Source organism: Acinonyx jubatus, chromosome E1, assembly GCF_027475565.1.
Source record: "Acinonyx jubatus isolate Ajub_Pintada_27869175 chromosome E1, VMU_Ajub_asm_v1.0, whole genome shotgun sequence".
In the NCBI taxonomy this organism is placed as follows: domain Eukaryota; kingdom Metazoa; phylum Chordata; class Mammalia; order Carnivora; family Felidae; genus Acinonyx; species Acinonyx jubatus.
In genome coordinates this window covers 34,195,783-34,208,425 of record NC_069397.1, presented here as the reverse complement: position 1 = coordinate 34,208,425, position 12,643 = coordinate 34,195,783, and the positions used below count along the sequence as shown (strand labels likewise).

At 45.7% G+C, this 12,643-nt stretch overlaps 1 protein-coding gene across 1 annotated transcript; it reads right to left on the bottom strand.

The window, feature by feature from the left end:
• Positions 1 to 4,696: 4,696 nt before the first annotated feature.
• On the bottom strand, positions 4,697 to 12,405 carry ANKRD40CL (ANKRD40 C-terminal like). Its single transcript, XM_027033786.2, is given in 5 exon segments — positions 4,697 to 6,849; positions 6,852 to 6,965; positions 7,779 to 7,999; positions 11,266 to 11,424; positions 12,312 to 12,405. Coding segments are annotated over 5 exon segments (618 nt in total). The 3' UTR covers positions 4,697 to 6,819.
• Positions 12,406 to 12,643: the final 238 nt, after the last annotated feature.

Below are 12,643 nucleotides of genomic sequence, written 5' to 3'. Positions count from 1 at the left end.
CTAGTCCCCTGTTTTAAATATGAGGTGCACTGTTACTAGAAGTGTTGGTGTACAGTTTTATCTGATTGTTCTGTTAAAGACTAATTTTTATAGAATTTCTGCAGTTTAAATGTTTTAAATAATGGTGCTTCAATTTTGGGTGGTTATGAATAAATTTGAATTTTGCTTTTAATAGCAAAGATGTACAGTGAACTAGAATATATTTTTACATCCCTGAGAGATTCCTTTAGTAGTAGAAAATTCAAAATAGCCTTCTGATGAACACTATCTTCTTCTAGCTATGAAATAATGATGTAGAAGACTATTCAAGAACTTTTAACTAGTTTTTGGTCTTTGTTTTAAATCCTGTGTCAAGATTTCTTTTAACCTGGTCTTGTCAGATTACAGATGTATTCAGTTCTGTGTATGGGGTGTGTAGTACACATAATAAGGATTTATTCTTAAAAACCGAGGCTTAAGCAGGTGGTCCCCCCACCCCAGCTGATTCGGCAGCATGTTTCTATCTATAGCCAGCTTTGTCAACTGTGTAAAAGTATTATCCGGCTACATATATCATAGCAGTTTTTTTGTGATTTATAATTTTCAAATATTGTTGTCAGTTTATAAGGTAGAGAAACCGGGTAACTGGGTTAGATGACGTACACAAAGTCACGTGGCTCCATGTTGGCGGAGAGCTAGCTCATGGAACCTAGCCTCCGCCTTTTGGTCTGGTGCCTCACTGTTCTGCCACTGTATTCGTTCTGATAGGCTTAGTGAAGTATCACAGAGTTTCCTAAAATACCCTCCACCAAGCTTTGGGAAATGATGAAGCTACCACTTCAGAGGTGCTTTGTGTGAGATCATGCCAGGGGCACAGAGCACTCCTGGCTCACTAGCTGATTTTGGAGGTACAGCAGCAGGCGAATGGGTTGGATATCTCTGACTTTGTCAGGATTAAGATAAGATGTGAAGCCGTCTGATACAAAGTCAGCCCCTCCCAGGCACTGTTGGTGGAGTTTGACAAGGTTGCGGTCGTGAGAGCGAAGGACTTTGGAGTGCTAGTTCATCATATTCTGTTGCTCCGTCTCTGGAAAAACCATCCCGAAAAACCGAAAACAGTTTACTAAAGTATTAAGCTGCTAAAATTATTAAGGGATTTAAAATGCCAGACTTGTTCTTGCCTCTTCTAGAATCCATAGCTAAATTACTTTAATGAGGTACATACAGTAAATGAGTTCATGAAAAGTCTTCATCATCTTCATGATTCCATGGACACTTAGATGTGTTGATCACGATGGGAGTTATGTAGGATGTGAGGGAGAGGCCTGGCCCCTTAAGGTGTCCATGACTAAGGTCTGGTTTTAGTTGGAGATTTAGAAGTTGGGTTGCTCTCAACACCCAAATTTATCAGGCTCAAGAGGAAACTATTCTTGCTTAAATTCATAAATATAGAGGCTGTGTGCTAATTGAATTTACTGTAAGAAATACACGTTTCTGCCTTTAGGGCTAAACAGTTGTCAGTTGGTCAGTGTGTATCTTCTCTGTGAAGAGCCTTTAAGGGGAGCCAGATTTTACTACTCAGAAGATTACTTGATAAGATTGGAATTGGATGAGAGCAATCAGGGTTTTTTAACTTTTCATTTTGGAAACTTAAGATCTACATAAAAGTAGAACAGTACAATCAGCCTTTATTAAAACTCACCACTAGTAAGACTCAGTGGCCAGTCTTAATTTTATATGTTCGTGCATGTGTGTATGTATCCCCTGCCTCCTATTACTTTCAGGCAAGTGTCAGGCACACCATTTAATCTGTAAATAGTTCAGCATGTATTTCTAAAAGTTAAGAAACAAGTTCATTAATGAAAATAAACTGGATGAACTTTTAATTGGCCGGAGTCCTCAACTGTAGAACTGGTCTGGTAGCTTACTTTCCGCTGTGTGTCTCGAAGGGACCATGTAATGAGTCTGCTGCTCTGGCATCCTCTTCTGTTCGATGTAGAAAGACTGTGCGTCACCTCCCTTTTTGTTACATTTTTTCTTCAGATAGATCACAAGATGTTTACAGTTGACCCTGGAACAATGTGGGGAGATTAGGCATGCCAACCACCCCCACCCCCACCTCCTGTGTGGTCAAATCCACATACATACTTGACTCCCCCAGAACTGCCAAAAGCCTGTTGACCAGAGCCTTACCTACAACATAGTTGATGAACACACATTTTGTATGCATATTATATATTGTGTGCTTACAATAAAGTAAGCTCAAGGAACAGTGTTGAGAAAATCCTAGGAGACCATGCATTTACCATGCTGTAAAAAAAATCCCTGTATAAGTGGACCCATGCAGTTCAAATTCGTGTTGTTCAAGGGTCAGCTGTATTTTTCATTTTGGATTAAAACCTATTTCTTGCCTTCTTGAGGTTGTAATAAACTAGTCCTATTTCGGCTTAAGTGTTTATCTCCTCTCCTTATACCGTCACACCTGCAGGCAGTCTGTCTACTTTTTCCATATATAGTTAGTGTCACAGAGGACACCTCATACATACAGGCTGTCAGCCACCTTCTGATTAAAGTTTCTAGAGATGTTACAATGGAACAACTTAGGGTGGGAGTTTTTTGAGCTTGTGTCCGTTCCATGCTTCTAAAAATGCATTTTAGATGGGCTGTGTGAATATTTTTAAACATTATTCTAAAGTGCATGAAACAAAAGGAAAACACTTGAGAATTGTGTATTTTCTGTAGGATGGAACTTTGTTTAGGGCCGATTTTCGGGTTTGAGTTCAGACTGATTTTTTAGTTGTTTATGAAAGAACCCCAGGTGACTACTTTCTAAAAATTTTGTATTACAATTGTAATGCTTGTACATGGTTCAAAAAACAACATTAGAAGTGTTAGGTGATCTCTCTCCCCTTCTCCTGTCCTCCTGTTCCTTTTCAGGAACTACTGTTAAACAGTTACTCTTGCTGGAGGGAGGTGGGGGATATAAGCATATATGTATAGACCTTTTTTTATATATGAAAGTACACCATATGTTTTGAATCTTGCTGTTTTCACTCGTATATTTAGAAACATTGGAGATCTAGGAGACCACCCTTTTACGTTTTAAACATGTAGTTTTTCGAAGTACATTTCAAGTAAACCAAAGCAGAGACGTAAATGTGCTTTTCATGGTTGTATCAGATTTTTTAATTTCCTACTTTAAAAATGCAGTTTGAGAGTCCTTGATCTATTTCTTCCCCTCAGCCATCCCAAGTAGCTCAGTTGTCAACAGATTTAAGAATGTTTTAACAGCTTTGGGAAATAGTTTGGCATAAGGGGCCGTGCCCTAACTTCTCTTGTGGCTATTCCACTCCTAGATACATACCCTAGAGAAACTCTTACACATGTGTGTCAGGACATGGATGTGAAAATGTCATAACAGCATTGTTTGTAATAGGAAGAAAAGGAAAACCAAAACAAACTGGGAAGACCCCAAATGTCCTTCCGTCCACTGGATAAATACCGTGGCGTGTTCCTACCAATTCTGTGGGATTACGCAGAAGTCCAGCTGAACTACAGCTACACGTGTGAACACAGATGAATCTCAGTGGTCGGAAAACAAGTTACAGAAGACTACATCCGCCACAGTTCCACTTCTGTGAAGGTCAGAACCGAGCGGTTAAATTAAATCTGTGGTAAATGAAAGAAAAGCAAGGAAACGATTAACATGAAATTCACTGTGTTACCTATTGCGACGATGGAGGGAGATGAGACCACGGAGGGCAAGGAGCAGCCTTCAGAGGAACTGCTGACAGTGCTCTGTTGCGAGAGCTGGGTGGGTGGTTTCTTTTTTAAACTGTATGTTTATGTGCTTTTTGTATGTATGATATTTCTTAATAAAATTTAAATTTAAAGAAAATGGGAAAAGGTCTTGGTGTAGGTAGCGACTAATAAAACATAATAAAAGCACACTGTATGTAATGAAGTTTACCCTCGTTGAATGACTGGCAGATGTAAAAGGTACGGTTTCTTGAGCACCAAATTTAGGGTCTTAATTGTAGTCCTTTAAAAGCTAGAAGCAGAGCCTAAGTGTATGTTTTCTCTGCGATCACTTATTTTTATCTTTGCATAATTTTCATTTGGGTGTCAGCCAGGGAGCTGCTACTTTTGTAGCTGTGCATTTCTTACACATTCATGCCCTTCCAGAAAGGGAACTTGTTGGGTGAAAAGAGCCATACTCCTGGCTTGTGGTCAGCACATCCTTCCCCTCTTCAAGCTAGAGTGTCGAATCAGAGGGTCTACTCCATTTCGGCCTTGTTCTACTCTTGGTAGGAGTACCATGAAATGTTAGATGTTCGCTCTTCAAAAGGGAAGTAGTTGAAAGTAGGAATGTACCTGCAGGTACATGAAATTCACCTGTGCCAGCAGTGGACTTCTTACCCCCAACCATGGTCCCCAGGTGAGCCTTTAATCCCCTAGTGGGAGCTTAGGGCTTAGCCCTGAGTTTCTTCTGTGCATCCCTGAGTCCTAGTGCATCGGGTGCTGTTTTGACACCGTGGAAAGGTCTGTGAGCAAAATAGGAACACCACCTTCTCTGGGTGGAGTCTGTCAGGCCCTGTGAGCTGTGCAGGAAGGATTTCTGCGCTGAGGGGTGGAAGGGAGGTACAGCTGATTTACCAGTCACCTCATTGTAAATGAATGTAGGTTGTGAACGACTAAGAATTCTAGATCATTCTGCCTTGTTTTAACCCAAATGTGTTCTGGAACTTTTTAAGATAGTATCCTAGTATCGGATTCATTTCAACAACTTACAAATCTTCAAATGACATCAAGTTGGCGTAAAAGTTGGTGGAATTGTAGCTTCCTCGAAAATTCGTTTTTGCAATCTCTGCACGAAATATAAATTATAATGAAAATTGCTCTTGAAGCTTCAAATCTTTATTCTCAATCTTCATCCTTAAGGCTATTCGTGTTTGTTACAGGAAGTCAGTTTTTATAATGTTTGGTGCACACTGTTGATTGGAACGGATATTGAATTTGCTCAACAACCTGGTGATAATTCAATTGCTGCCCTTGTTGAATTACTGTAACCATGAGGCAACCTGTAGGTTCTGCTGTTAACGTAGTGTAAGCTTTCCTCCTGACTGGCATTTTGTAATCGAATTCTACCATATTCACCTAAAAACACAAATGAAAGTCTCAGTTTCCCACAAAGGGTGATTTGGGACCATTAACAGCCTAATCTGGAGCTCCTGCCCAAATTTTCCTTATTTTTTTAAAGTTTATTTTGTGAGAGCTTGCGTGCGTGCACGAGCAAGCTGGGAAGGGGCAGAGAGAGAGGGAGAGAATCCCAAGCCGGTTCTGCACTGTCCGTGGGGAGCCTGACACACACAGCTCAGATCTCACAAACCTCACAAACCGTGAGGTGATTGCCTTGAGCCGAGATCAAAAGACACTTAACTCACTGAGCCACCCAGGCACCCCACAGATTTTCCTTATTCAAAATAAATTGAGAATACCTGAGGGAGGTGGCACTTGGGGATGGACCCCTTGTCATCCTCCAGAATCCTGTGGCACTAGAACAGTGCTACGTGGAATTGGCCCACGTTAGGGGCTGTGTGGTCTTTTCAAAAAGACCTGTGACTTCTTCCCAGCTGAGATGCTCCCACCAAAGAGATCCATGGGTACTAAGCAAATTGCAGATTCAGGCCTCGTATACTCGTCTCATTTCTATGAATGGAATGGTACATCTGTACCCACGTGGTTTAATAAGACTGCTCTTTGGACAGTTGGGTGTCTAGTGTGTGCCCCCCACCCTCCATCAGCCCTGAAGTATTGAGAATTTGGGAGATGAGGCCAATTTCATGTGCTGGGGAAGACAAGACATTGTGCTTGCCCAGAAGGAGCTATGGTATTGTATAGCTCAGTTCCATGGGGATTAGTGGCGACTTTGTAGCCCAGGAGTAACGGCTGAGAAAAGAATGACCATGTTCAGTGTGTTAATGTGGGTAAATGGGGTCAAACAGCACCCGAGTGCTTCCAAAGTACTGGTGGTTCTCAACTAGGAGTTTGGGAGGGTTGACCCAGAAGGATTCTAGATAGTGTGGTGGAAGGAGCTCAGCGTGGGATGGGATGACAGCCTATCTTGGAGCTAGTTGTCAGGAAGGGTGCCTGCCAACTTTGTTCTTTCCATCTGTTTAGTAAGAGTTCATTGCCGTGGGCTGTGCCTTGGCCGTTCTACAAGTTGTATGTTAAAAGTGGCCCCAAAGGTAGTTACTCAAGTCCTGCCATTTTATAGGCAAGTTTAAAAGTGTAAATAGGAAATGATAGTATGACATGCTTTTAAAGATGGAGCATCAAGGCGGTGGCGCCGGACAGGCTCCGTCTGGAGCATGTGACTCTTCATCTTGGGGTTAGGAGTTCAACCTCCATGTTGGGTGTAGAGATTATTTAAAGATTAAACAACAACAGCAACAACACTGGTTGGACCAGTGTGCCAAGGGGGTCTTGGCTTTTCCAGGTCTATCAGCTTACCCTCCCCCCAACCCTTTTGTAGTTCACATGAACATGAACATGACCCTGGCCGTTTGTCCTGACTGAACCTCAGTAGTACATACCTATGCCTGATCAGGATTGACCTACAACTCTACAAAATAAACTTGTGTTTATAGGTACCATACTGCACAATTTTTTAATGGCTTTATTTGTCAGAGCACTTTGAAATTTTATCCTGGTCCAGAGAAGTTCAAGACAAGGGAACGATTTTCCAAAGTACCCACATGAAGTTAGCAAACCAGTACATGCACCCCAGGCTGCATTGTTTATAAAACATTGACTCGAGTTGTTCATTTCTGGGATTTTCTAATAGGTCAGGTTTGCAGCGTGGCTGTTGTTAAGCAGGGCTTCTCTGTCAGGGATGGTGCGTGTGCTACCAATTCAGAGCTTCCATTTTTCATTGAAACGAGTTTTATTTCCTGGAAGTCCTGTAGTCTTAAAATGTCTTTGTCCTTAATATGCAAAAGAGATTTTTACAGTTTATAAATAGCATGTCAAATTATTAAGATGAAAAAGTCTTGATGGCCAGCGTCTTGGGTTCTTGTCTAAACTCAGGCTGTTTCTGATTGGTTTCTCAGTCTATTCATGGTAAACTCAGCAGTTCAGAAGGTTTTTTTTTCCTTTTTTGATCTCTGTTGTAGGTTTCTAAGGGGACTATAGTCTCAAATTGATATTGCTGAAGAGAAAACTTCAGGCCAGGGCATTAAAAAAAAATCCAGAAAATATGATCTTCCTGCCAATTCTTTATACCGTTAGCCGAGACACCAGTGAGTACTGTTAAAGGTATTTTTAAAGCTTTAAAAAAAATAATGCCCAGAGAAGTGAGATTTTTCTTCTGAAATAAAGAATTGAGACCTGTGTTTTGAATCTGATAAATCTATAAAAATGCAAAACTATTTTGTGTCGTGAGATTACAAAGGCCGACTGTTGCTAAGCAGGTAAGGGTGAGTTAGTATTTTCCTTGCCAGGGATCATGTCACTTACTGTTAACCGGCCAGGTTTGCAGAGGTAGAAGGGGCCATATGCTTTGAACTGAGTCTTAAATATGGGCACTAAGTTATCATTCAGGCCGTTTTAAAGGGTTTATGAATTTAGGGGTGTAAGTCTGTAAAAAGCACCAGATTGAAAATGACCTAGCTCCTGTGTTTGGCTATCCTGTAGCCAGAATTTCCAGTGTCTTTTGTTTTCACATTAGGAATGCAAAAGGTAAATGATTAGATTCACAGAACATTAATTTTGCCCACTTAGAACCTTGGAAACCCCACCTTTCTGAGCAGCGTGTTTGGTGGCCTGATCTTCACTTGCTCTGGCTTAACCCCTCATTCACAGCAACTCACTTTTAGTAGATTTTGAGAACTCAGCTCTCCTCTGTTCAGTTCAACTTCAGTGAAGTCATTTTCTTTGGGCCTCTGAATTCTGACTTTAAGCACCAGCTCTAGATCACCCCCAAATTCATTTGTAAAAGAAACAATACCTAATTTAAAGCCTTTCAGTTGACATCATTGGTGATTATAGCATAGGTAATCCCAAGAAAATGATGAATAGACACGGAGCTTTTATTGGTGTATATCAACTTGAAGTTATCTGAGGCTTTTCTTGGGATGCTGGGCAAGCTCTGGGGTGTATGCCCCATTATACCCCCCAACAAGCTTGCAGTTTGAAGCCTGGCTAGGATTTAAAATATGCAACGAATATTTAAATGTGTCACCCTTGAGCAATCCACGGTGGGTGTTTGAACTTGCTGGTTATTTGGAAAGCTTGAAGGAAATGTTTAGCCCTGGGGTTCTGTATCCTTCAGAAGCCGTTGTGCCGAGGTGCAAATCATCCTGTGTGACTCCTACTGTACCCCCCTCCCCAGGACTTCAGGGTGACAGGCCTTGAGGTAGTTCTACCGCCATCTTTTTTGGAGACTGGTTTGGAGTCTCCAAACTTCGCTGTCCTTAAGAAGGAGTAGTTGACCGAAGGTGGAAGGACCCAAATGGAGTTTGGCTTTGCAACATGGTCTAGGGGCTGAGTCCTCACCTAGACAGGCGTCCTCAGGTGTGGCATCACCTGGGTCAGTTGGCATCTGGACTGGAGCCTTGTTCCTATTCACCTGGGAAAGAATTAGAAAGCGTTGAACAGCAGCACCTCCGTGTTTGGTGCTCTGCCAGATCCGCCCGTTGAACAGGGACAATGATGCCCCCTCTCCACTCCTGCTCCGCAGTTCCGCCTCCTCCTCGACCGAGAAGCCAAGTCATGAGAAGGGCAGTAATTATGTTGAGACTTGAAGAGCAATTTTTCTTAATCACAGCCCAAATCATGAAGAGGCGCCGAGACGCTATTTTTAAGTGGTATGTAATCTGGGGAAGAAAGACAATCTGGGTGCTCAACTCGAGCTCCTACTTAAATATTTTCGGCACTGAGTGCTTCGTGTCCCCGGTTCTCCAGCAGAGCTCTACAGCTAGAAGAGTCCCTTTCTCGAGCATTTTCTCAACCAGAGGGAAGGGAAAGGAATGAATGTTCCTTTCCAGGTGCCAAGGCCTTTCCCATTCTTAACGGTGTCCGTCCTGCACGTGGAGAGTCTGCACCACGCACGGTGCCCCACTCTGGGGAGATGATTAGAACCACCGCCACAGAACCCCGGAGTGGTCTCTGCCCTAGAGTTTACAGACGAGCGGGAGAGAGAGAGAGGGAGAGGTAAATCAGGTGACCTCAGGTAAAGGTGAAATGTCAGTTGTGAGGGCCAGATACACAGCACGGAAGCACGGAAAGGGGCCAAGGAAGGTCTTCCTGAAGGCAAGGACTTCGAGCTGACATCTGAGGGGTGAGTAGGCTTAACCAGATCCAGAGGGAAGAAGGGCCTTCCAGGGCTGGGAACAGCAGAAGGAACCTGTGTGGATGGAGTGGCACTTTTGAGGAAAGACAGGCAATCCAACATGGCCACTGGGCAGAGTTCGTGGGGGGCAGTGGCCAGGTTGGGGGAGCCTGTGCCGTCCAACACGGGAGCCGTGAGTCCTGTGAAATGAGATACGCTTATTTCATAAAAATACATAAACTAGGGGCGCCTGGGTGGCTCAGTCAGTTAAGCATCTGACTCTTGGCTTCCGCTCAGGTCACGATCTCACCACAGTTGGTGAGTTTGAGCCCCGCCTTGGGCTCTGCACTGACAGCTTTGGAGCCTGCTTGGGGTTCTCTGTCTCCTCTCTCTGCCCCTCCCCTGTTCTCTCTCTCTCTCTCTCAAAAATAAATACATAAGCATTAAAAAACTAAAATACAACTTCAAAGACAGGAAAAGTGAAATATTTACTTTTCAATATTGGTTCTACGTTGAAATGATAATTTTGATATGCTGAGTGAAGTAAATATATTAAAATTAATTTCACCTGTCTTTACTTTTTTAAATGTGGCTGCTAGGAAATTTCTAATTACATGCGTGGTTTACATCATATTTTTACTGGACAGCACTGGTCTAGGTGAAAGATTTTGGCTTTTATTCTAGAACAACACCCAGCCATTAGATAGTTCTCAGCCCAAGGTTGTCCTAATCAGATTTGCATTTTGTTGGCGGGGGGGGGGGGGGGGGGTAGGAAACAAGACTCACTGTCCTCAAAAGAATCCTGTGGGGTGTTGACATCATTCCCATTTTCAGACGGGACATTTGAGGCCAACGGGTGAAGTAACTTGCTTCAGTTTGCTCCATGAGGAAATGGCAGGACCCGGATGTGAACAGGGCCAGCCCATCAGCAGAGCCCAGAGCGAATGGAAGATCCGCAAAACGGCTTCCCCAAAGCGGCACCCCCTACCAGATGGGCGACCCCCAAGCAATTGCGACCCCCCCGCCTGCACGCATCTGTACCTGGATGGGGGTGGGCGAGAGGTTCCCATCTCTTGCCTGCCTGTGGCCCTCAGAACATGCCCCTGCCTTGTCTGCCTCAACTCCCAACTCTTGCTGGAATCCCTGCCAGGGGCCGAAGATGACAACAGAACCAGGACTCTGGTGGAGGTTATGCGGTGGGAGGGTGGGGGGAAGGAGTGGGACCTCACACCCCCGGGAGCCAAGGCTCCGAGCTCCCAACCCCCCAGCACATGCTCCACTGTCTCAGCTGACTTCACTTAACCAGACGGACTGCAAGATAAAATTATTTCAAATGTCAAGCCAGTGACCACAGAGCATTGCATCCCAAGCGTGGGGCCCTGCACGGCTGCTGGGATCACAGGCCCAAGAAGCCAGACTTGCTTTGGACTCAAAAACTATTCTTTCCACACGGCCCAGGGCCTCCCAACCTCCCCCAGGACAGCGGGATCTGTAGTCTTGTCTTTGCCCTGCACTCTGAGCCACGGAGCCAGCCCCTCTCTCGGGAAGCCCCTCAGCGCTGGCGAGCCTGTCCGATTAAGAGACCCTGGACCAGGTCTCTCGAGGAGGTCAGAAAGCATGCCCTTCGAAGGCACGCAGATTTGGGTCTGAAGTTTTCCTCTGACGCAGCAGCAGTGGCTCATGAGACAAGTTACTTCACCTCTCCGAACTTTAGTTTTCTGATGGGATTCGTAATCTCTGCCTTCGAGAAGTTGCAAGGACCAAGGAAGAAGTGAGCGTCAGCGATTGCTGGCTGCTATTACCCTTCGTCACAGCTATGGAAGCTTGCCTCCCCCTGCAAGGACCCTTGGTCTGCTTCCTTCGCTCCTGGCTTCACCAGTGGCAGAGCTGGCGAGGGCCACCGGCCCCTCCCAGATCCCTGAGGACTCCATGGGAAACAGGTCTTCTAGACTCACCTGCCGGCTTCTTCGTGTCCCACGATCGGGACATTTGGCCACGATTCATCAGATCGGTGTCCCCTCTGGCATGTGTGCACGAGCTCGCAACCACATAAGCACCTCCAAAAGCCCCCAGTGCGTCCGTCTGCAGGGGAACAAGCATGTTGTGTCGCTGGCCTGGTGAGATGGGGCAGGGGTTGCCATGTTATAGACGGGCCAAGTAAGACTCAGCGGTGTCGTAAGACTTGCACGGAATGATGTGAGTGAAGTTCGAGGCTCCCTCCTCCCTCAGGCTGTGTCCATCAGGTAACACCCGTAGGCTAATAGTGCTCGCCCAAGGGAATGCGCCCCTGGAAGGCTCGGCCCCCAGCCCCCAGCCAGACCCAGGCAGCGTTAGCCTTTCCTCTCTGGAAAAGGTTAGCAGCTACTACATCAGGGGTAAGAAAAGCCAAACACTTAGGTTCTTGGATCGAACAGGCTTCTCGTCCTCCCCTGTTCCCTCCCCCATTTCGCCTCCCATCCTGTGAGGGAGGGAGACCAATCATGGCCCAAACCCCAATGGGACCCTCAAGAAAGCAGGAAGACCCCAGCCCACAGCTGGGAGACTCTGCCGTCGACCATGATCCCAGATCTCTTGATTTCAAACATTAAACTGGAGGAGGCAAGGACCGGAGCAGGATGTTCGATGAAGGGTGGGTGGGGCTAGGCCAAGTCCCAGAAAGGGCTGCTGCCTCAAAGGGCTGCTGAGGATAGGAGCCCACAGGTCCAGGAATGACTCTCACATTTCATTTAACTCTCCAGGGACAGGGCATCAGAAGGCCGGAGGAAGCCAAGGAGATCATAGCTCACAGGTTCTCATCACCCAGGAAGCCTTAAAAACAGTGGGTGCCTGGGTCCCACCCTCTGAAGGGTCCTACATCGTTGGTCTGAGGTGCCATCTGGGCCCTGGAATATTTAAGAGGTCCCCAGCTGATTTTAATGTGTGGCCCCAGTTGAAAACTGCCGATTTGGTCAAACTGCTTAAGGGGCAGATGAGGGTAACGGAGACCCGAGGAAGTGCTCACTGATGGTCGCCTGGGCTGCTGGGCACAGGCCTGGGGCCAGTTCCGGGCCGCCGGGCCGCAGGGTCGCCAGCCCGACGCTGCCTCCCCTCGGCATGCGGTGGTGCCCTTTCTGCCAGGAATGGAGGAAGGTGGGGCTCCAGCAGAGAAGGAAGCAGCCTGAGAATGGGGAAGAGAATGCACTTTGGCCAGTCTGGCCACCAGGGTGTGGTCAACCATAAAAAGAGCCATTCTTCGCCTCGGTCACCTGAGTGGGCGGGGGGCCTAGAGATGAGGAGGCGCTGGAGATAAAAAGGCTTGGACTGAGGGGGAACCTCCATCCATTTCCATTCACA